At 38.8% G+C, this 23471-nt stretch overlaps 4 protein-coding genes across 6 annotated transcripts; 2 read left to right on the top strand and 2 right to left on the bottom strand.

The window, feature by feature from the left end:
* Window positions 1-456: 456 nt before the first annotated feature.
* On the bottom strand, window positions 457-1768 carry gng5 (guanine nucleotide binding protein (G protein), gamma 5). The gene is made up of 3 exons (XM_079453063.1): window positions 1616-1768; window positions 999-1150; window positions 457-915 (listed from the first exon to the last, which is right to left on the bottom strand). Exons 1-2 carry the CDS (start codon window positions 1694-1696, stop codon window positions 1025-1027), a joined length of 207 nt encoding a protein of 68 aa, XP_079309189.1. The 5' UTR covers window positions 1697-1768; the 3' UTR covers window positions 457-915; window positions 999-1024.
* A 479-nt stretch (window positions 1769-2247) lies between these two features.
* LOC306892175 (meiotic recombination protein REC8 homolog) lies at window positions 2248-10611 on the top strand. Its single transcript, XM_079453058.1, has 17 exons — window positions 2248-2467; window positions 2553-2621; window positions 2832-2974; window positions 3218-3296; window positions 3407-3527; window positions 3631-3703; window positions 3894-3961; window positions 4145-4229; window positions 4709-4922; window positions 5219-5359; window positions 5444-5513; window positions 5767-5933; window positions 6017-6065; window positions 6196-6262; window positions 9552-9647; window positions 9812-9909; window positions 10060-10611. Exons 9-17 carry the CDS (start codon window positions 4776-4778, stop codon window positions 10146-10148), a joined length of 924 nt encoding a protein of 307 aa, XP_079309184.1. The 5' UTR covers window positions 2248-2467; window positions 2553-2621; window positions 2832-2974; window positions 3218-3296; window positions 3407-3527; window positions 3631-3703; window positions 3894-3961; window positions 4145-4229; window positions 4709-4775; the 3' UTR covers window positions 10149-10611.
* On the bottom strand, window positions 10588-15080 carry LOC306892176 (uncharacterized protein). Of its 2 annotated transcripts, XM_079453060.1 has the most exons (6): window positions 15004-15080; window positions 14678-14912; window positions 13516-13797; window positions 12326-12592; window positions 11792-11958; window positions 10588-11667 (listed from the first exon to the last, which is right to left on the bottom strand). In XM_079453060.1, exons 2-6 carry the CDS (start codon window positions 14736-14738, stop codon window positions 11623-11625), a joined length of 822 nt encoding a protein of 273 aa, XP_079309186.1. In that variant the 5' UTR covers window positions 14739-14912; window positions 15004-15080; the 3' UTR covers window positions 10588-11622. The 2 variants fall into 2 exon arrangements, with proteins under 2 accessions (XP_079309186.1, XP_079309185.1); XM_079453059.1 differs by having other exon boundaries at window positions 14678-15080.
* Window positions 14842-22811, top strand: ipo13a (importin 13a). 2 transcript variants are annotated; one of them, XM_079453049.1, is made up of 22 exons: window positions 14842-14903; window positions 15166-15251; window positions 15920-16045; window positions 16502-17118; window positions 18048-18188; window positions 18363-18504; window positions 18705-18871; window positions 19017-19137; window positions 19251-19398; window positions 19546-19727; window positions 19806-19832; window positions 19899-20033; window positions 20162-20296; window positions 20396-20476; window positions 20563-20700; window positions 20787-20883; window positions 21052-21104; window positions 21329-21395; window positions 21490-21548; window positions 21708-21797; window positions 22084-22265; window positions 22378-22811. In XM_079453049.1, the coding sequence occupies exons 2-22, from the start codon at window positions 15204-15206 to the stop codon at window positions 22472-22474; spliced, it is 2853 nt and encodes a 950-aa protein (XP_079309175.1). In that variant the 5' UTR covers window positions 14842-14903; window positions 15166-15203; the 3' UTR covers window positions 22475-22811. The 2 variants fall into 2 exon arrangements, with proteins under 2 accessions (XP_079309175.1, XP_079309174.1); XM_079453048.1 differs by lacking the exon at window positions 14842-14903 and having other exon boundaries at window positions 14943-15251; window positions 22378-22753.
* The last annotated feature ends 660 nt before the right edge of the window (window positions 22812-23471 follow it).

The raw sequence follows: 23471 nt of genomic DNA, 5'->3' as shown, positions 1-23471 counted from the left end.
TCATATTAAAATGTATTCATTTGGCAGATGCTTTTATCCGAAGCAACTTACAAATAGGAGAGCATATAACATTTTGTCAACAGGCTAAACAGTAAAAGGCCATTACCAGTTGTTATTTATTAAGCATCATTTGTTCAAATGTATTATATACAACTATTATTTTCATAATCTTTGTACTGTGCTAGTATGGACCTGTGACAATGAGATCAGATTGGCCATATTGTAATACACACCCAACTGAGCATTTTCTTACATACCTGTAGATGTTTATAAAACATTCTGTGTATATAGTATTTTTATTGATTACTCTTGCTGCCCATACATTTTTATTATCTCAAACTAATGTATTTGTATTAAATTACTGAATTAAATAAAGACAAGACTAGTTTATATGTAATCCAGTTCTTGGAACAATTCTTGAACAGTAAGGATATCATTAAAAAACTAACTCAGAGACAAAGAGAAATCAGTGGATTTATTTTGGGTTATAAAAAGCCTAAGGCAGAGACAATAGAAATAGATTACAATGTTAAAAAAGGCACAATAAATTACTAAATTCCATCTGCTGTGCCAGATAAAATACAAAAGCCTTCCCTCCACAAAACTGGAGCATTCACCGCTTCTTAAGGCAGACGTTTCAGTTTGAGGTCTTCAAACATAAAACCGAGAATAGGCTTGTCAAATGGAGAATCAAATAGAAGATAAACACATAAAAAGAGAAACATTTTTCAAAATGGAAAATATGACAGGAAATACACCATAACTGAAATAAAGGCCAAATGCATTCAGTTCTTGTTTCTGCGTATATGGCATGAGGTATTGATTGACAAATGGACAGCTTTATGCTGTTTTTATCACACATCATGGCAGTGGTTTTCTTTTCCCAGCTGAACAGTCACAGGAACAGGAAAAAGCCTAATAAATCAAGATACATTGTTAGGTACCGTTTTGAATTATTCAATTTTTGGTTACGTCTCATGTTTAAAATCCAATCTTACCAATGGCAGCAGGCCATCACAGACCCTCACAAGAAGGAGCAAACCTTCTGTGTCCTGAAGGGGTTGGTGCTTGAAGACACACCAGTCAGCAAGGGATCTTGTAAGGCGTTTTGAATGCAAAATTGCTGAAGCTCAGCAGCTGCCTGAGAAACCTGCATATATTAAAAATACCACAAATGTCTTTAAATTTAAAATGTTAAGATTGCCTAAAATTCCCAAACCCAAGCAACATTCAAATCTTACTAACATAATATTAGCACGGCTAAATGTGTTTACATTTCTTTGATACGGTGGATTAAGGATAACCAAAAGTTGCTAGCCGCTAACGTTAGCCTAGACAACAAGCTATCAATTGTAGTCAGCTAGAACTGCTATATCAAAAATGACTTTATTAAAAGCCTGTTTTTATCATACTGTGTTTATATGCAAACCTAGTAATTTTATGTCAAATTCAGCGATATAAAACAAACACTAGACAAAACACTGCAATGTAGCTATAGCTCATAAGTGAGAGGAAATAACGGGCTACAGGTCCACGCCCAAGCTGAAACTGGTGGCCAACTCACTAGCTTAAGTCTCCTCAAAAAAAACAAAATAAAATAAATGAACATACCAACCTTTACTCTGTTAATGTTCGCTTCAAATCGCAACTGCTGAACTACTTTCTTCATTGCAACGATGTTTGATGAACCTGACATTTTGCCTGACAAATTTCCTACCGATGTGCAACAGCGTAGACAAAAGCGTAAGAGGGTAGTTTCCGGTTTGGTTCAGTCCGGAAGTACTCGAGAGAAACAATAAGTGGAAGGGTTCAGTCCACGAATTCTGCATCCCACTATGGTAAAGGCGTATTTTATGAATATTAATTAGGTTGAGTCAGTGTTGCTCGGTAACATGTGAAGTAACCTAATTAATATTAATATTTATTAAGAAGATCAAATTCAGTCAACCAATCGTATAGAAGATATGTACTCCGTCCATAGGCCGTGTTATGTACGCCACCTACTGTAGAAACAACCCATTTTCTTTCTTTTTCTGTAACACTCAGTATTACATTATTTATTTATTTTATTTATTATTATTATTATTTATGACTTGACTTGACTTATTTGTATCATTCTTCTCAACATGTTTAATGTTGAAATGTTTAATGTCAGACGGGAGAATGTTAAAATTGTTATAATGGAAATACAGTCCAATCAAATACCTAGCTTTTTTCCTAAAAGGTTTGACCTTATTGGTTTGTCTCATATGTAAAGGACAAATGATTGGTAGATCTTTTCAAAACAATTCCACCACAGCAACCTTTGATGTACCTTTTCAGCACATATCTAACAGATCGCTCGAGAGACTGCAATATCGTGATCGTTAAACTAATAAGTTTTACGAAAATCTGCTTTAAACTTATTTACAATGTTTTTCTACCCAACTGTGCTCAATCACCGGACTGGTTGCTTTGCCACAATATGGTAGGTTGATTTCATATAGAAAGGATTTTTTGTACATCTAATATTTATCTATTCACTTTAACATACTTTTAAACATTTTTTTCAGGTTGGCTGCCACAAAAGGAAGAAAGATCAGTCGACGGGATCTGCTCAAAGTTAATGTTCAGCGCACCTGGTTGGTATATTTTTATGTAAAGTACATTTTTTAACAAATGTAGGAAAAACTTGTCATTTAGAATTGGTGCAATTGGGTTTCCACATTAAGAACAGACAGTTCCTCCATTTGGAGAGGTCTGATTTTTCTGATGAATGCTTTATATATATATATATGAATGATTTAGACATATTTTTATGAATTAGACATTAATCTTAATGTGCTTCTCAGCTGTGACATCTTGGATTACGTACTAGTCAGAGTCCCGCCTCCAGCGGCAGGACTGCCCCGCCCTCGGTTCTCTCTGTATCTCTCCTCTCAGCTGCAGTATGGAGTGGTGCTTGTCTATCACAGACAGTGTGACTTTTTGTTAGGTTGGTATCCAAGAGATATGTGTCCATTTGTCTACTATACTCATTTTGTAACTGTAAGGAAAACTTTGAGAAATACTGAAACTGATCCATGTAATGTAACACATAGTGTTTTGTGCAATAGCTGTTTGTTTAGAAAGTATCCACTGAAGCTCATTGAGGTGGGGTTTTGGGTAAAGTGAATGATAATATGTAGCATTTAGTGATGATTGATGTTCTTCTTTTTTGTAATGAACGTTTTCGAAGAGGATACCCAGGGGGCAATTGATAAACTGCACCGCCTAAGCCAAAAGCCAAACATTGATTTGATGGATCAAGACACCAGGTCGGACACTATTTCTTAGCATGTTACCATGTCTCAAATAATGTAAATTTTGCATTATGATGTTAAAATGTAATATTTAAGATCCTAAGAGAAATTCTACTTACCTTTAGGCAAAGTCACATGATGCCTGATGCTCTTGCGCTATTAGATGAGACAGAGTGGGCGAGGGATCCCTTCTTTGGAGTTATGGACACTGGGTATGGCCTGCCAAGCCCAAGCAGCCTCATTGAGGTAGACATAACTTTGAATTTAAAAATTCAAACACATTTTCAGCAGATGTTTGTTTCAATTACCAAGATAATTTTGCCAATCACATGTATCCCTTGGTTTACAGCTGGCTCAGAGAATGGAGGAGGCTTTACCAGAGCGTGCCTCACCCACAAGAGAACCGACTCCACCTTCAGATGGTGAAAAGACATGATAGTTAAACCTGAACTGAGATGTATTGCCATAGCAACAAACAAAGCCATATCCTCAGCTTTTGAGTCCGCATAATAGAATTTCACAGATTATTTTTACCTTTAATAAGATTTAGATGGGTGTAAAGATCGGGGAAGTGCTCACAGATTTGTGAATTTGTGACCTTTATTTCTATAGGCATTACAGCCAGCCAGGAGTCCATCACCCTGACTGAAAGAGAACCAGTTACATTGCCTGAACCAGAGGTTCATATTCAATTTATCACGCACGACAAAGATGAATATCACATGCACAGTCACCAAAAAATCGTAGAGTGCAAAAAATACAAGAAGGGAAACAAATGATAAAAGGGCTAGGAAGATGATGTACACTGTGGGTCTATTGATTGCCACATAATTTAACCATAAACCATCTCACTGTTTCCTCAGTTTGAAGGAGAAGAACTACAGGAATCTGGCATAATCGATTTATTGCTGGAACAGCAAGATTACTTTCCTGAAGGTGAACAATTAGGTAATTGTCAATACTGAATCATTTTCTGTCTGCGCTGTGTGGTTTCTGACATGTGTTTTTTTAACAAAGAGGTAATGAGTTCATTTAGGGTTGAGAACAGGATTCTTTTCTGCAGGTGAGGAGGAGAGACAGCAGGAGACAGAAAGACAGGGAGAGCAAATAGAAAAAGAGCCCGAAGAGGTCAGAGAGCCAGTGGTTTCTGAGGAGAGAATGCAAATAGAAATAGAGACAGATGAGGTCAGAGAGCAGGAGGTTCCTGAGGAGAGAGAGCAAGAGAGAGCAGTGCTGGAAAGAGACATAACACCGTCCGTTTCTTTAGACCTGTACGTTTCGCAAATGACACGTTGAAAGACACAACCTTAGTTAAAGTAAAACAATAAAAGAGTATTCCTGGTTAAGTTTAAACATTGAAATTAGATTCGTTTATATAAAAGCTTTATTCTATAAGATGGCACTGAAATAGGGAATTCATTTCTTAGGGAACAAATCACCAGCGTATCAAGCAGGGATGTTGTCCTGCTACCTGAGGAGGATTTGGGGCTGCCCATGGAGATGCCTGTGTTAGAAGAAAGAGAAAAGACCCCAGAGCCTGTGCCTCTACCTTACCCATCCCCTCCACTTGGCGAGGAAGAGGAAAAGGGCATCGAGCCCAGGAGAGATGAGAGGGTCAGAGAAAGAAGCCCTAGTCTTGAGGTCTGATACATCTGTACTTTTCACACCAAAACATTGTTTTAAATGTGGAGTTGACAATTGCCCAGCTATTTACATTACATTAAACACACTTAGATCACATGATCATGGCTGACTGTAAATAGTGCATTTCCACAATAGCATCAGTAACTTCTAACTCGTTGTCTAATGCTGCATCCTTTCAGGTAAAAGTCTAAGACGTCCACCATCAGCTCTTATAGCATATCCAAAAAATGACAGAGTGCACCTTAAATCATTTGACATTGAAAATCTGTCATCAAACATATGTTCCCTCCCAGCTTGCAGCAGTGAGTCCTGAATACCCTGAAGTGCGGAGAAAGAGGAGGAGGCAGCTGCTCTTCATTGATAAAGATACCCAGATTTCTCAGGAGGAAATGAGGGCACAGATTGATGATGTAGAGACAGATACCAAGGCACTGGTATGGAACTCTGCACTGTGTTGTTGTAGACTTAGCAATTGGCAGATAACAGTAAAACATGGCTGATCATGATGTTTCTCTCAGGGGGATGTTCTCGTCAAACTGCCTGTTACACAAACTGATCCTAAAAAACTGCTCGGGAACCCCTGTATGAGTAAGTGGAAACATCTCTATATATGATACATTATATTATACATTTGTTTCTGACTATGTGCAATCCCCTGGGATCCAACTGATGACCTTGACGGTGCTAGCGCCATGCTCTAACCACTGAGCCACAGGAAAGCTATGCTTTGCATCACAGTGGGCATTTAAGCATAATTGTGCATAAAGTACAATGTATACAGTGTTTTGAGATGCATTCACCTATCTCAGGTTATTATATTAACAGTATTATGCTTATTCAGGCCTTCCACCACAAATTATGGCGCTATGGAAACAGGCAGCAGTCATAAAGCCCATTCTTCCATCCAGACACCGTTGGGCTGTTCCAGAAGCAGAGATACCAGAGAGAGAGGAACAAAGAGATGAACCACTAGAGGTAGAACAGGAAAGAGAGCTCAGCTCAAAAGAGGTTAGCATTTACTCAGAACACCCTAGCAGTGTCTTGATATTTAAATGACTGAACATTTCTTACCTAAATCTTAACTACTGCAGATTCCCAGAGAAATGATGGAGTCTGGCCTATTCCAGCAAGAAACACCTGGTAAAAGGATGAATTTAACACGCATTTAATAATAGAATGCACACTGAAGATTAAAACAAGTTTTAAAAAAGTTAATTAAAAAAGTTTTGTTTCTGTATTTAATCAGTTTCATAATTCATTGAATCTGCAGCCTCTTCGGGGATCCTGGAGACAACCGCTAAGGATTTTTCTCCATTCGAGACACCTGAAATTAGACGGTGAGGGTAGAGTGACAAGTTGTTCAAGAGATAGAGTGTGATAGAGAGATTTGATGGAACCGCTGATAAGACTTTTGGATGAGTTGCACATCTCCTGCATAATTCGGTGGTGTTCTACAATTCTCTAGATGGCGCCGGAGCATGGCGACATGGTGCTGCTCTGGTTACTTTGGCTGATAATTGTGTGTCTGAATGTGGATCGTGTGGATTGTCTTGTAAAATATGAGAGACTGGAATTACTGCATATTCGGGACACTGTGCAGCAGTCTCCCCCAAGACTGCTGTACTCATCAAGTGACTTTGAAACCACATCGATATCGCCGTCCGAGGGTGCCTCTGCACGCAACCAACCACCCCGGAAGCGAGGGAGAAGAGCCGGGGCTCTCGTGCGTCTACGGAGGCGCAAACACCGGTGCCCACTGCCCAGCATAATCCTGTCTAACGTCCGATCGCTAGCTAACAAGACGGACGAGCTGTCCCTCCTGATCAGCTCCAGACGTGACGTGGCGGACTGCTCTGTGATGTGTTTCACAGAAACATGGCTTCACGAGGGAGTGCCAGACTCCGCAATACTACCAGCCGGCTTTTCACTGTTTCGGGCGGACCGTACAGCGGACTCGCAAAAACAGAAGGGCGGCGGGGTCTCCTTCCTGGTGAATGAAAGATGGTGTACCAACACTACAACAATACATCGGTCATGCTCGCCTGAACTAGAGGCCCTCACAATACAATGTCGGCCCTTCTATTTGCCGAGGGAATTCGCCTCCTTTATCCTGGTGGCTGTATATATCCCCCCGCAGGCCGTAGCCACAACTGCAATGCAGCAACTGGCTGCCCAGGTCACGGAGATTGAAAGAGCGCACCCGGACTCGGTCCTTCTGTTAATGGGGGACTTCAACCATGTCAACCTCAACAAATCACTCCCTAGATACAAACGACAGATTCACCTTGCCACGAGAGGTGAGAAAACACTGGACCAATGTTATTGCACTATTCCACAGGCGTTCCGTGCTGTGGCACGGGCGCCTCTAGGTCAGTCCGACCATAATATGATCTTTCTAATGCCTCAGTATCGTCAACAATTAAAAACTGTTAAACGATCCATAAGGACAGTAAGACAATGGACGCCTGCTGCTGCGGGAATGCTAAGTGACTGTATGGAACAAACGGACTGGAATGTTTTTAGGGCAGCATGCGATGGTTTAGATGAATTCACTGACACAGTCACCTCCTATATCAACTTTGTAGAGAACTCATGCATAACGTCAAAGCCTGTGGTTGTTTTTAGTAATAATAAGCCATGGTTCAATAAAGAGATTAAACAATTATGCACAGAGAAAAATCGTGCCTTTAAAAGTGGTGACAAAGATCTATATAGAGTTGCTAGATTTGAATTTGAACGTGCTGTGAAGAAAGCAAAGGCTAGATACAGAGATAATCTAGAAGATAAATTAAAAGCTAAAGATACTAGAGGGGTATGGCAGGGACTACAGAGGATAACTGGGTACAAGACTAAACAGGCACCTCAAGACATAGACCCCCAGCTTCCAGATAAGCTTAATGAATTTTGCTGCAGATTTGATTGCCCCCAGCTTGACACAGCCCCTGCACCTAGAACAGACCCTGTTACCCCACCATTTGTGATTAGGGAACATGAAGTCAAAGCCCTGCTCCGCAAACAGAATGTGAGGAAGGCAGCAGGGCCAGACGGTGTGTCTGCTTTTACTCTCAAGAACTGTGCCCATCAACTCGCCTCTGTCTTCACAGATATTTTTAACTGGTCTCTCTGTGAGTGCCAAGTCCCTGCATGTTTTAAATCTGCTGTAATCATCCCTGTACCTAAGAAATCAAATATTAGTTGTTTGAACGATTACAGGCCTGTTGCTCTGACCTCCATTGCAATGAAGGTTTTTGAACGGCTTGTCTGTAAACAGTTAGCCAGTGTTGAGATGGACAGCTATCAGTTTGCCTACCGTGCTAACAGGTCTGTAGAGGATGCTGTATCCTTGTGCCTCCACAGCATCCTGCAGCACCTAGAGGCCCCAGCTACTTATGCAAGAGTTTTATTTATAGATTACAGTTCTGCTTTTAATACTATTATACCCATTACATTATTTGCTAAACTCCAGCTGATGGGGATCAATCAATCCCTCTGTCACTGGATCTTAAACTTTTTATCAGACAGGAGGCAGGTTGTGAAAATGGGCAACCTGTTATCCAAACCCAGGACCATCAACACTGGGGCCCCACAGGGGTGTGTCCTCTCTCCTCTGCTTTATTCTCTCTATACCAATGACTGTGTGTCCCATTCTGACAATGTAAAAATCTTTAAATATGCTGATGACACAACAGTTGTAGGACTGATCAGTAACAACTGCGAGTCAGACTACAGATCTGAGGTGGCAGCCTTGGAGGTATGGGGTAAGAGGAATAACCTATTTTTAAATGTCAATAAGACAAAGGAACTAATCATAGATTTTAGGAAAAGTAGGTTAGTGCACTCCCCTCTGATCATCGACGACCAGGCAGTGGAGAGAGTGTCCAATTTTAAATTCCTTGGCACCACCATATGTCAGTCCCTGAAGTGGGAGGTTAACATCAACCTCATCATAAGTAAAGCCCACCAGAGGCTTCACTTTCTGCGCCAGCTCAGGAAGTTTGGTGTAGCTAGGGATGCAATGCTCCAATTTTACAGAGCTACAGTGGAAAGTGTGCTAGCCTTCTCGATTACTGTCTGGTACGGCAACTCCACCTCTTTAGAGAGGAAGCAGTTGGAGAAGGTGGTGCATTCAGCATCCAAAATCATTGGACATGCAATCCCCTCAGTAGCCTCTATCTACGCCACTCGGGCCAGCCATAAAGCCCGGAAAATACTGGATGATCCCTCGCACCCTGCCAGGTACCTCTTCAAACTACTGCCCTCTGGTAGGAGAGTCCGAAGCCTTGGGGGTAAAAAATCCCGGTTTTGCAATAGTACTTACCCTGCCACTATTAGGCTCCTGAATGCTTCTAAACGACCTCTTTCAAAAGCACTTTACTGAACTGCACAAGACACTTTATTGGGTAGTTAATAGTAGCACAAATTTTACAGTCTTATATTGGTTTGAATGATTGTCTATGTGATTGTTTTTCATATACTGTATGTTATGTGTATGTATATGTATGGCCTTTTTAACTGGAGTGGCACTAAGACAAATTCCAATCAACTGTTGTTGATATGGCAATAAAATTACAATACAATACAATACAATACAATACAATTCTGCAATGTGCTTTCATATGGATTTAGATCGCCTGTTCCACCTGTTCAGTATACTCTAGAGGATATCCCAGAGGAGAGGATTCCTGAAATGGAACAGATTACAATGGATATTGATAAGACTAGGTATGAGAGGAGCTTTATTTCTTACACTATTGTTTTAAATAGCTTAATGTTCATTTGACAATACTTAAAAGCATTTGTCTCTTTTTTGTCCATAGGGTCATTGTATTACTATAATGAAATGTGACACTAAAGATATTTATTGTCCTTGTTTACTACTTTTAAAGGCCACTGGCTCCTGAAGAAGCGTTGGTTACCTTTCGCTCTCTGCTGCCCCCTCAGTCCAGCCGCAGAGTTGTAGCCCAACACTTTTGGAGACTACTAGGTAGTAAAAATGAAAATGCATACCGCCTCCCTTCAAACACACATTTTGAGTAGTAATTAATGTTATACAAGGCTTTACATTTCTTTTTTTGGTTCTAGCTTTAATAAATTCAAAATAAAAAGCTATTCTAACCCGGTGTTGTGTTAACAGAGAGAACAGTTGCGAAACAGGTCACAGTGCAACAGGATGAGCCGTATGGTGACATCATCATTTCACAGGAACAGCCACTGATCGATTGATAACTGGTGATCAGCCATTTTTCTCTCGAAAACTTATTTGTGTTATTAAATCAGTGTTTAATGAGAACAGCTGAGTTCTTCAGTTGTTCATATTATTAATTGTTTAACAAGGTTTTGTTTTATGGTTTTTGTTAGTATGATATTTTATTCTCTTTGATGAAATCTAACTTATTGTTAATATGTAGACTTTTTTCAAAATTTTTGTAATGGTAACTTTTAAAAATGTTTTTCTGTTATGATTACTGGATGAAAGTGTTCTCCATGTTGTAAAAATATTTTAGAGATTATTGTGTGATTCAATTTTCACATTTTTCATCTGTAATGAGATACAATTAAATGCATGCATTATGTTAGTTTTATGCAATAAGGTTTTACAGTTGTTTATATTGCATTATGTTTGAAGAATATGTAAGAAAACAATAAAAACATTGTATATTTTAAAATAAATAGTTTACTGTACCATAACTTTCACACAATGATGATTTTCACATTGTTGAACTTAAATCTAATATGCAATGAGGCCTCACAAAAAAGTATTTCCTTTTTTACTACAAACTTTTTATTCTTAACAAGTAAATCTCAACATCACTACAGTGCAATATATATTTTGTCATGAATCATTTTTGGCACAAAGTACATTAGGCACTAGGTTTACCACAAATACCAGAGTAAACACAAGTAAATATGCTAAATAAAAGTTATTTGAACTACTTTAAGCCTTTTTAAGGTCTAACCAACTTTATAATCAATATCAAGACCACAATTCAGTTTGTCCCCAACACTTTACTCATTCTGGACAATGTCAAACAATTTTAATTCATTTGATTCTATTTTTGCACACTGCACTACAACATAGCTCTAAGACTGCAATAGTTCAGAGACATTTATATTGAATCCTGTTATCCTATCACCAAAGTTGTAAATACAGATTGTTGAGCAAATCTCTATGCAACCAATCGTACTATAGCTTCTCACAAATGTGAAGAAGTGAACACTTTCTTAAATCAAGATGACGTATTCATATTTAATGTTTTAATTACAACTTCTATAAATGTCAACTTCTGTAATTCTAAACCTTTTGATAATGCTGAGGGCTACCATTTCTGATTGTTCGGCGGCAAATTAAAGGACTATGACTATTCTTTATTAGGTTTATTTCAAGTTTATTACTTTTCTATCACTGTCAGCATATAATTACATCTTTATCCGTTTTCAGCCTATTACCTGTAAATATGTTGTTCTGTCCTATTTTTATTGAACCCTTTTTTTGAAATATTAAACCAAATTTGAGCATTAAGGCAGTTTTATGAATTGAATAAATTGTACTACACATACCACCTGAGAAGCATTAAACACGTCTGATCATAGATCAGTAGTGGATCATTTTAGGAAAAACTTATTAACATTTACTGATTTACTCTACTGGGTGCCCGAGCTACCATATAATAAACCAGTCTCCCGAATTTATCTCCTACTAATAGCTGTATCTTGACAATGGCGTGTCTTCAAGGAGATCATCCTGTTAAAGAGACATTGAGTTTAATTACGTAATGTTTTTCAACACAGGTCTCATTACCTTCATACCAAATGCGGCACAGGAATATGGCGATTTCTAAGAGATACAGTTTAGTTCTGAGACTCACCATAGGAAGGTCTTGAAGCCGATGAAACTCTGGATGCTCACTCCGTTGGCGGAACCTGAGGAAAAGGATTGCTGACACCATAGCGGTGCAAATAATGAAAATGGAGACCAGAGCGGCAAGCAGGGGGTCCAGCGGGGAGGCTGGACGATGTGGAACTTTGCCTGAATCTGGAACATTAGTGAAAGAAACTTTAAGTAAATAATCACTATACCTAATATAACTGAAGGAACATCAACATGAAGGTACATAATGCACCACAGATGTAATCCCACATTCTACTACATAATGGGAAAGAAATCAAATGATCTATTGCCACTGTGCTTACAAGACTCACTCTAGAACATTTAAATTGAATAACACTTATACATCAAGTACTGTACCACAAACTTGAAATGCATTGGCCTACCATTTGTGTATGTGGCTGCGTACTAGCTTGTATGTAGTATTTACATACAAGCAAGCATGTACTGTATCTAGTATCTTTCTATCCTTATTTCAGGAGCATCACATTAAATATGGCAGCAACTCACACACCTTCATCCCCTACATCCAATTCAGAAGGTTCATCTTCTAGGGGAGCAGGGCCAGTGACCTTTGAACTTCCAGTCAGAGCAAACTGAGATGCCGGGTAAGAGGTTGTGACTGGTACAGCTGTTTGTGTCTTCTGCACCACACTGCTGGTTAGAGAGAACATCTGACGCCCTTCACTTGAATTGATGGATGTTGCTGGAGCTGTGGTTCCTAATGATTCTGAAATAGTGCTCTGCACGTGAGAGAGTGACGTGCTGCTTGCAGAAGAAGCTGAATGAAGGAAATAGAGAAAGAGATAGAAAAATAAGGGAATCAGTGTGAACAAAAGTTACACTTTCTTTATGGCTCATTTTAGAATCACCACGTAAGCATCCTCTCTTATTTTTAGCCCCTCTTTATTTCTCTAGATGAATTTACTGTGCAAAAGGTGTGTGTAAAGAAAGCAAAGTTAAAATTGTGCAGGAAAAAAAACCATCATAACATTTACTATATATTAATAGCACCATATGAGGTATCAGTCATGTTCATAGCTCATAAGATTTTTTTAACAGGCAAATTAAAGCGTGTAAGTGCAGTGAACTAACAGAACAAACATATCTGCAAGTGCCCTTAAAATAGATATTGCTACCAGAGATAATGACTTCATAGGAGAGGGATATTATTTACAAACACAGTCATGCTGCAAAATGTTACACCCACGAGCAGCTAATATTGTTGACAGACATTTGATAAAGTGGTTGGTATGTGGACCAGCGCTTTCCTGGAGAGCCTCACAAGTTCAGGCTTATTCAAGTGTATAGATGGTTTCATTGGACGCACGTGTCTGGCCGCATGTTAACATCTGGTCTGTGTTTGGTTATAATATAACCATATTTTATATTTTATTTATATGAATATTAATTGATATTTTATTGTATATGAATTAGATTAAATAAAAGCAACTTAACAGTTTTTGATCCTTTGCAGAGATGTACCTAGAGTTATAACATTTGTTCATTGTTGCCACCTTGCAATATTTTAAGTAAAAAAGCAAAATACTCTTCATAAATGACCAAATAAGCAGCTTTACTCTGCCCATGTTGTTTTTCTCAGGATGATGGATAATAAATGTGTTTGCAATCCCTAGTTAGACTAATAAACAGATAGACAGATAGTCTTTGGAATCAGATTAGGTTTAATTCTATTATTCTTGCCTGGTGCTGAGGCTGCCTCCATCATGAGGGTGGTGACATCTTCCAGCTCAGGTGTCTGTGAAGTAGAGATGTTACCGTGCGCTGCAGTCTCACTGTTCACTCGTGATGGAGGAGAAGCCGTAGGTGTGATCTCAGGTTTTGGAGAAGGAGACAGGGAGCTGCTTTGATAGGCTAAAGATTCTGATTCCAAAATAACACTTTTTAAAGTCACATGATCAGTAGGAATGACTTCATTCAGAGGGGTGATGGAGCTCACGTCCGGGGGAGCGTCTGATGTTTGACCTTGGGAAGAATTAGAGAATATCTGCATTAAATCATTACGTTAAATCTTATGACTTCGACACAGTTTATTAGCTTAAAACATATTTTTTTGACAGCACAAAGTAAACAAGAATAGTTTTAAAGGAAAAACGAAAAAACATGCTATAAATATGTTTATTTTCATTCTGGTGAGGCCACAGGAAGAATGCTGTGTTCTCAGGCTGAATCGGTTGTGTGGGCATTCCGGACAGGATCTGTACAGTCGAGTAATGATCACACAGTGAATCCACAGAACAAAGCACTTGTGACCTTTATGTGTCAGGGTGCAGAGGAACAAACAAACCAGATCAAATGAAATCTTGTCCTCAAATCCTGCACATGCACATGTCTTTGAGGAGACAAAAGAAAGGAAATCGGGAAAAGATGAGCTTTAACCATAGACTGTATAAAACTGTTTAAACAAATGTATTAATGTGCAGCCCTTATCTTGCTCTTCAAGTACCTATGTTTTTAAATGATGTATGTCTTTTTTCCAAGTTCTTATTAATGAGCAATATAAAAATAATTGTCGAATCTTACTTGATAAATCAAATTAGCACCTCCATATGGAAATAAAGAAAGAAAGAATTAATGAATGAATGTCCAAGTAAAAAGTATATTAACAAAAAAGTGCAAATATTTTTCAAAAGGAGCATTGTCTACTACCTTTGACTCATTATTTGAGCAATGTGTTACCATTAAAGTTTAATTTGTTTAATTATAACATTTTCTGTCAGATTTTCATAAGATAAAGGTTTAAGTAAAGATATAGACAGACAGACAGATAGATACATAGACTAGACTACCGTACAGTACAGTACAGTACAGCACAACATCATGCGGATGAATAAGTAATGCTCACCTTTTATAACAGTATAAAGAAGCATCGCTGCCCATATTATAAAACCCCGTTCAGTCTTCATGGTAAATAAAGCAAGCAACTCAATGCGAACGCGCACGGGCACGTACACTCGCTCTCGTTTGATTCCCGGGATGATCTTTCCGTTACGTTAGATGACAGCGGACATCATCAGCGCTAAAAATATCTCGATGGGTCTGGGGTGGGGTTTGGTTGACTGCTCGGAGACGTAAGCAACCTACAGTGTTATGAAAACGACACGCTGTTTATTCAGAGAAAACATAATGCGTAAAAGTCGACTGGACTGTGAAAATATAAATTGATCATACGCGAGTCAATTCAGCATGTTATGATGTGACGTGTGCTATTCCGTCAGCGGTTGTTTAGCGCTACCCACGTGTACAGCAAGAACTGCCCCTTGCGCGCGCGCACAAACATATGACACAACAAACACTCTTTCACGTTTGATCAATGCATTCTGTCTGTTTCAGTCTGAGAGAAGATAAATAGGATCTTATGAGGATTGACTATGGAGTCAGTGGGTGAAGAGGAGTTTACTGTAGAAGCAGTCGAAAGGGTGAGTAGGACAAATGGCCAAACGCAAAAATGTTGGTCAACTATTGATGTATCTTGGTATTTAATGGATTTTATATTGAAATCTGTAGAAACTTATATATCCTTATCCTAAAAGTAAAATTTGGAAGATTTAGAAGAAATTGTTTTCTTGCAATCACATGTCCACTATTATATGGATAACAATTTATTTGTCTTTAAAACTCTGCTTTAAGACGTGTTCCAGGATATAGACAATGTTTTTTATTCTTTACCCACAGTGGGACCTGCTATAAAACTGCTGAGATTAAATATAAATTCATTTTCATCAGGTTGACTCTGGGCTCATGGTAAACGGTGTAGGCTCCACCCTCCCATAATTCCACTGATAAAGCCTCTGATTCTGAATTTTTAGGTGTTAGTCTTGGTCAGTTTCTGAAGTTAAGGACAATATAAAGCGGTTGGAAGTGAAAAGTAACTTGATAACCTCAGTAAGCCGTCCTGTTCTAATAATAACTCAACAGAGTTTGGTTACTGGGTTATTTTATGCCTCCCCAATTGTGTCCGGCTATTTTATCAATGCGTTCAATGAAGACCCAAAAATGTTATGTATGCATTTAGTTATTATTAGTATAGAATGAGACATGTTGCTGCTGGAATAAACGTAGGTTTCTCTTGATCTGTATTATGTAGGCTCTTCAGCAGCTCTATTATGATCCTGATATGAGCCAGAAGAATGTAGCTCAGAAGTGGTTAACACAGGCCCAGGCATCATCACAGGCATGGCACTTCTGCTGGGCTTTACTCCAACCAGACAAGGTAACTAGCAGGTACAGTGTCCCTTGAAGTCTTTGGGCACTTATGCAACATTAGTCTGTTTGAAGGTCAGTGCAGCATTTATAACAAATAGCATTTAAATATACAATAAATATACAAAACATTTGGGATGTAACCATGTAAAGATCTCACGGTACGATGATATGTCGGTGTAATGGCTGCGGTTTATTTTTGGCGATATTTCAAAGTCATGTCACAGTCATGTGACAACGACAATATTGAGACTATTTTGCTATTACGATATGATAATATTAATAATGTGGTTACATCCCTACAAAACATAAATTTATATAGATTAATATATACATTCAAATATACATTTAGATTAATTCTTCAAACGTTTTTTGAGGAGGCCCCTTATCTACATCACTCAACTAGAAAGCTACTGCGGGAGGAAAGTCACAATGAAAGATTATTATTCATTCTGATCCCCACTAGGTTCCTGAGATACAGTTTTTTGGAGCCAGCACGTTGCATGTTAAGATCTCCCGATATTGGTCTGACCTACCCTCTGGTCAGCTGGACACCCTCCGCTCTCAGCTCATCGCACAGGTCATCCAGTTTGCCTCGGGACCCAAGATGGTGCTCACTAGACTCTGTGTTGCTCTGGCCTCATTGGTCCTTCATATTTTACCAGAAACTTGGCCAACTGCAGTCCCAGATCTTCTACATGCTTTCCAAACAGGGGAGGGCGTGACAGAGGCTGACGATCAAACCCGATGCCTCGCTCTCCTAGAGATCCTCGTTGTTCTGCCCGAGGAGCTTCTAAGCAGCCGGATCCTAGGCTCTCACCGTTCCCAGGTGAGAAGGGCCCTGGCTGTGGAGTGGTGCTCGGTCTGCCCCCTTCTTCAGCAGCTACTGCAGAGGGCAGACGCACCTGGTCAGGTTAGAGAGCGGGTGCTGAGGTGTGTGTCTTCGTGGCTCACGCTGGATATCGCTTTAAAAGACAGCGAAGGGGTGTTGCAGAGTTGCTTTACCCTGCTGAAGGACTCTGAGCTGTTTGATACGGCTGTGGAGACCATTGTCAGCATCATCTCACAGCCTGATTGCCAGAGGTGAAATACACCACTGCTCATAAAACACTGACGATTAAACAAATGTGTCAGAACGATACACAACAATCTAACCGTGTGAAGAGTTCATCTGCAAAACAGATATCTGGTTTTTTTTTTCTTCAAAATTCATGTTTTTTATTAAAACTGTTATCAGTTTATTTGTGTAAGCTGTATTTTTGAGTTATTATTACTTATTCAAAACAACCAAATTCCAGTGTGATTGATATTATTTGGAATGCACTATAAAAAAACATGAGTTTTGAAAAAACTAAAACAGTTATCTGTTTTCGCCAATAACTGCATCGTGTATTGTCTATATTAAAAAGTCAATATTAACAACTATTTTTATGAATGTGACATTACACTTAGCTGATAAGCTGGTTTGATACATAACGCTCGGTTAAGATTATGTATCACAATATTGTAAATAAAATGTAATCATGAATTGAAAATAACCGATTCGTTTAAAAAAAATATTTTGTTAAAGCATTTGTTACATTCAAGGTGTATTTGAACTGAATAGATCTGTCAATGAGAAAAAAATTTAGAAAGCTAAATCCTAAAAGAAAACTTCTACTATCTAGTTAGTATAAGTTCCATGAGGAAACATAAACGTGAAAATCGTGCAATGAGCTGTATATTTACAGATGATCTCTTTAAGTTCCTTTCAAATCTGTCAAAAACGTACGTTTATAAAAAAAGGGTTGAAATAAATATATCAACTTTTTTCATAATAACCGCATAACAGTATTAAACTTGTGCAAGTAAGCTTTTGTGCAATTATTGAAACAGATTTTTCATTTGATGTTTCACATTACTAATGTTAGTAACGCATCATATTGATGTTTACAATTGATCATATTACATTCTAATACATTCAGTTCTTTCTTTACTCATCCCGGTGCACTGAGGTTTATGTTCATGTGAAGGTTTGCAGACAGTCTGTTGAAGATTGTGCCGCAGGTGCTCGGTCTTCAGGAGCAGCTGAAGAAAGCTGTGCAGGATGGAGACATAGAGACCTCACATGGAATCTGTCGCATTGCTGTCGCTTTGGGAGAAACTCACTGCAGGTTAGACATAATGACTCATATACGTCATTATTATCTCATTAATAACAGCCTTTCATGACACACAGTAAGCCAGGCTCAACGAGCAGGCTGATTTTTCATTCGACTGCCTCGGGCCTTAAATATTTTACAAAACTATTTTCATCTTCCCTCTTCCATTCCGTCTCGATTTCCCAGGACTCTTCTGGAGCAGGTGGATCACTGGCAGTGCTTTCAGGCTCTGGTGAACATGATTCTCTCCTGTACTGGGATACCAGGACACTACCCTGTGGATGAGACATCCAGCTCTCTCACACTCACGTTCTGGTACACCCTGCAGGTGAGAAAAATCCCACCAGTGTGTTATTTAATGAAATTGACTTACATTAATCAGCATTTCTTGAGCTTAATGTCGCAAGTGCAGGGTTTTACCCATTGTGTAAGAGGAACATTTGCTTTGAGTTACGGTTTCCATGAGGACATTTACAAAAGTTAAAAAAGTGTGCTGTATTGTATCTGCTGGTGTCATGTTTTTTTCAGGATGATATTACATCATTGGATGCTGAAAGGAAGATGCTCTATCTGCAGATCTACAGACCTGTGTACTTCCAGCTGGTGGATGTTCTTCTCCAGAAAGCTTGTTTTCCTACGGACAAGGAATGCGTGACATGGTCTGCAGATGACAAGGAGCAGTTCAGAACGTACAGGTTAAACCACATTTAATTTCGGAAGTGCAACATTTACATCATGTGGGTGTTAACAGAGCGTTGTTAAGTTGTTGCGTCTGTGTTTTCAGTTAAAATCATTCATTAAATCATGTTTAAAATCAAATCATGTTTGACTGGATTTTAGGGTGGACATCTCAGATACTCTGATGTGTGTATATGAGCTTCTGGGCCCTGAGCTTCTCAGAAATCTGTATGATAAGCTAGGTGCTCTTTTGACGGACACAGCACACCCCGCCTCATGGCAGGTCAGTCCTAATGTTACACAACATATAAACTGAATGTATATTTATATATAATATTATAAACAAATATATATTGAATAATATGTGTGTGGCATGTCTCTCTCGCTCTCATGGAGAATATAGAGGCTCTGTTGTTTGGCTTTCAATCCATTGCTGAGACAGTAGATGTCAGTTACTCAGACGTCATTCCAGGACTGATCGGTCTGATTCCACTGATCACTGCCAACAATATTCAGCTGGCGGAGACCATCATGTTCACCATAGGTACATTTAATATTCTTTTTTACGATGTTTAATGTTAACCCATCCTTGTGGACAGAAAACCTCTGCTCATTATAGAATCACATGCATGCATTTCTCAATAAGTCTTTATTGTAGTTCATTGGTTCTGTTGTTGTTTATGTCTTCTAGGTTCTTTAGCAGAATGGTTGTCTGACCATGCGCTCATGTTGGCAAGTGTTCTGCCTGTGGTTTTACACGCTCTGCCCAATCCTGAGCTGTCGGTGGCTTGTGTCTCAGCTCTGAAGAGAATCTGCAGAGAATGTAGACATGACCTCTACCATCACGCTGATGACATCATGAGTGTCTCACTGGTATTTAAAGACATTTAATAGCAGCAGTATAACCATTGCCAGCATATTATGTGGCTCACTATTGTGTTTTTATTGCAGGCAGTCCTTGACAAAGACATCCATAAAGTAAGATGTTAGATTTTTCAGTTAATAATAAGTAAAGTTTTAGAATCTTGAAATGTTTTTTTACAGAGCACACAGTGTATGTGGCTGATGCAGGCGTTGGGTTTTCTGCTGTCATCCCTGCCGAGTGAAGACATTCCAGGGAAGCTGCTTTCTTTGATCACCCCACACATCCAACAGCTTGAGAAACTGGCCAATGAGACGGTGAGGAGACGCCATTGAACCAACCGTTACATCAGAACAGTGCCTGACGGTCACAATATGTCAGTTAAGGTACAGAATAATTTGAATCTTTCTTATGGTTTTCATTGTCATTTCATTGTCTCTTTCAGCCCAACTCTACTAATAAACGTCCTATTGTCCATATCCTTGGCCTGCTGTCCAATCTCTTCTCCACATTCGATTTAAATAAGCAAAATGAAAGACTGGATGCCATGAGAACTAGCCAGATACAGCCACGTAACCCGGTACTCTGTTCTGCTTCTTGAGTTCAAATAAACCACTGCTTACAATGTATACATTGTATACATACAGATTTTTAGAGTAAATGTTTTGGGATCTCTCAGGTTGTGGTTGTCCTGCAGCAAACCTTTCCTTTGATCCAAACCATTGTCAACAAGTGGCTCAATGAACCAGAGGTGGTGAAGGTCTGCGTTATATGTCGGATGTATACATATATATGTGTGCGTATATGCATGTATAAGAGATTTGTTTCTCTGTTGCTTACACTCAGGCAGTGTGTGCAGTTTTCGAAAAATCACTGAAGACCCCCATGCATGACTTTTCGCCCCTGGTGACACAGCTCTGTGAGCTTATGGGTCAGATATACAATGCCAACCCACAATCCTCTGTTTTAGACGTCACACAACAGGTACAATGACATTTTTGTGGTCAAACCCAAAGATAATTTTAGTATTCTAATCCTATTTACTGTAATACATTTAATTTTCCCTCTAGTTAGTTCACGTATTTAGCTGCGAGAAAGATCTCTTTTCTCCAATCACGGCTCTGCTGGAGCTAATCACCAATATCACCATGTCGATTTTTCAGATTGGTAAGAAAATTGATTCTCACATTTTAACCAACTTTTGTGTTTTTCTATATTTAAGATGTCCAGTCATAGGATTGGAGACAATACGCAAAATCATTTTCAGTCACTATTTCTTTTACAATTACTTTATATTTATGTATGAGTTTGCATTGTTTATAAATGTTGTCATAGGCTCAAGAGATCATCCAGATGTGGTGGAGTCATTTATGCAGCTTCACGCTCAGGTCTGGTTATTTTTAGCTGAAATTTGTCACAACAAATATTTCACCTAACACCAGTCTGCATATATTTACATGCATTTACACAAATGTTACAATAATCATAGCTTCATATAATTAGCAAAAAAACCTCGTCATTATTTAAAATGTCCCTTCCTCTTTATTAACCTTGTAAAGAATATTTTAAGGTTTTTCTTCTGGGTTTTAATGTTTTTCTGATGTCTTTGCAGGTTTTGCGAAGAAAGCCTGATGTTTATCTTACAGAAAGACTTGATATTAAAGCCGTTTTCTACTGTGGTAAGCTTTACATCAGCAACATCCTGAAAAATCTACATAGTCTATTGATTTAATCTCTCAAAGTCGACTCTTAAAACACCTTTTCACTTTGTAGGAATCTTGTCATTCAAATTCCCTGAGACTCCAACATTGAAGGCAACCTGTCTGCTATTTGTAAGTCTGGCAATATGTTACTATTTAAAGATGGACTTAATCTCTGGATTAAACCTTCAAGACTATATATTTCACTACAGTGGAGGAAATAGAAGATACATTATGGGAACTAGATAAAAATTTTCACTAAACTTCTTATTTATATCCTGATGTTTTCAGTCAGAGTTGTTCTCTCATTGTGAGGATATTCCTGCTGTGAGAGAGGTGCTACAAGAGGATGGGAAGCTGCTGCTTCAGACCTTACTGGAGGTCAGATCCCATCAAACTGTTCATTTATTTTTAATAGCTTTTTAGGGTATTTTTTGAAACTTGTTAAATATACAAACACGAATCACAGGAATTCAGTCTGTCATCGTTCATATCACTCATTTCGACGCAAATCTTCAGTCTCTGCAGTCAAATATGGTTGGAGCTGTACGTGCAAATTAAACATACTTGCATCCAGCATGTACAGTTTTGTGGTAGTGTTTTGCTTACTTGTATTTATAACACTGTATAGATATTACCTACCCAAAGGATTGATTTTCGTTTGCAGGTTGTTGGAAGTCAGTCTCCACCGAGTCTTACCGATGACTTTGCCGAGGTCTTATTCTCAGTGAGCTGTAACTGTCCCAGCGTTCTCTCTCTGTGGCTCAGAGAAGTTCTTCTGCCTCCTGGTTTCCCAAGCTCACATCTCACAGCCGAGCACAAGGAGCAATTCTGCCAGCAGATCCTCAGGTACAACCGTGAAATTACAGCAGTTCTGGTGTAGCAGACTTGGCATATAAAATAGAGCTGTTGCACATTCTGAACTCTTTACATCTGTTTCTATATTCATCTGTCCGCACAGGGAACAAGTGAACAAGCGACGGTTGAAGGACATTGTGAAGGAGTTTGCTCTGTTAAGTGGGGGTCTACAGGGCACTGAGTATGCAGCGAGTTATTGAACCCATAATTTGGTTTTCAGTTCTACAGGGGTTTAAAAGATACAAGCATTACCTTATTTTGTTTTTAAAGATTTATTTTGGGGCGTTTTTGCCTTTATTTGGACAGCTGTTGTGTAGAGAGGACAGGAAGTGAAGTGGGCGAGAGAGAGGGGGTGGTGGGATCGGGAAAGGACATTGAGTCGGGATTCGAACTCGGGTCACCCGGGTCGGAGCGCGTTACCGTAAGACTATCGACTCTGACAGCATTACTGTTTAAATAAAATTTTACTATAAATACTGACAACTCATTCTGAATGATTGAAATAACTGGGTTGGACTTAAATAAATGATTGGAATATATATTCATCAGCCTGCGAATGTAAATGGTAAGCCAGTAAACCAGGAACAAAGTTACTCTTGATCCCAAAATGGTTAGAACACAACCTTCTGATCTGGAATAAGACAAATCTCATACTTAAAGGTGAAGGCTAAACTATATAAATAATAAATATACATTACCTATACATAAAATAAAATTCGGTCATTATTTACTCACCCAATGGTCATTTCAAACCTTTATGACTTCCTTTCTTCCGCAGAATACAAAAGAAGATATTTTAAATAAAGTTGGTAACTGAACGGCACTGGACCCCATTCACTTCTATTGTATGGAGACAAAAGAAATGCATATGTATGGGGTCCAGTTAACAAAAATCATTTGTGTTCTGCGGAGGAAAGAAAGTCAATCAAGTTTGATATGACGAAAGGGTGAGTAAATGAAGGTAGAATCGTAATTTTTTATTAAACTTAAACCATCACTTTAAAAATCATGTTCTCACATATTATCATGATGGGCAATTCCGTGAAAATGTCAACCTTACCATTTAAAAACAAAAGAAATGTACTGTGGTAACAGCACAGATATTAACATTTGGTGGTTCAAATACCCATGTGAGATCTCTTTTCAAATTTGTAAAGCGTGCCATTTTCAGGATTGTCACATCTATAACTTTAAAAT

The sequence above is a fragment of the Barbatula barbatula genome (genome assembly GCF_947034865.1).
Source record: "Barbatula barbatula genome assembly, chromosome: 3".
Taxonomy (NCBI): domain Eukaryota; kingdom Metazoa; phylum Chordata; class Actinopteri; order Cypriniformes; family Nemacheilidae; genus Barbatula; species Barbatula barbatula.
The sequence above is the reverse complement of the archived record's forward strand: the minus strand, read 5'-3'. Positions and strand labels throughout refer to the sequence as shown.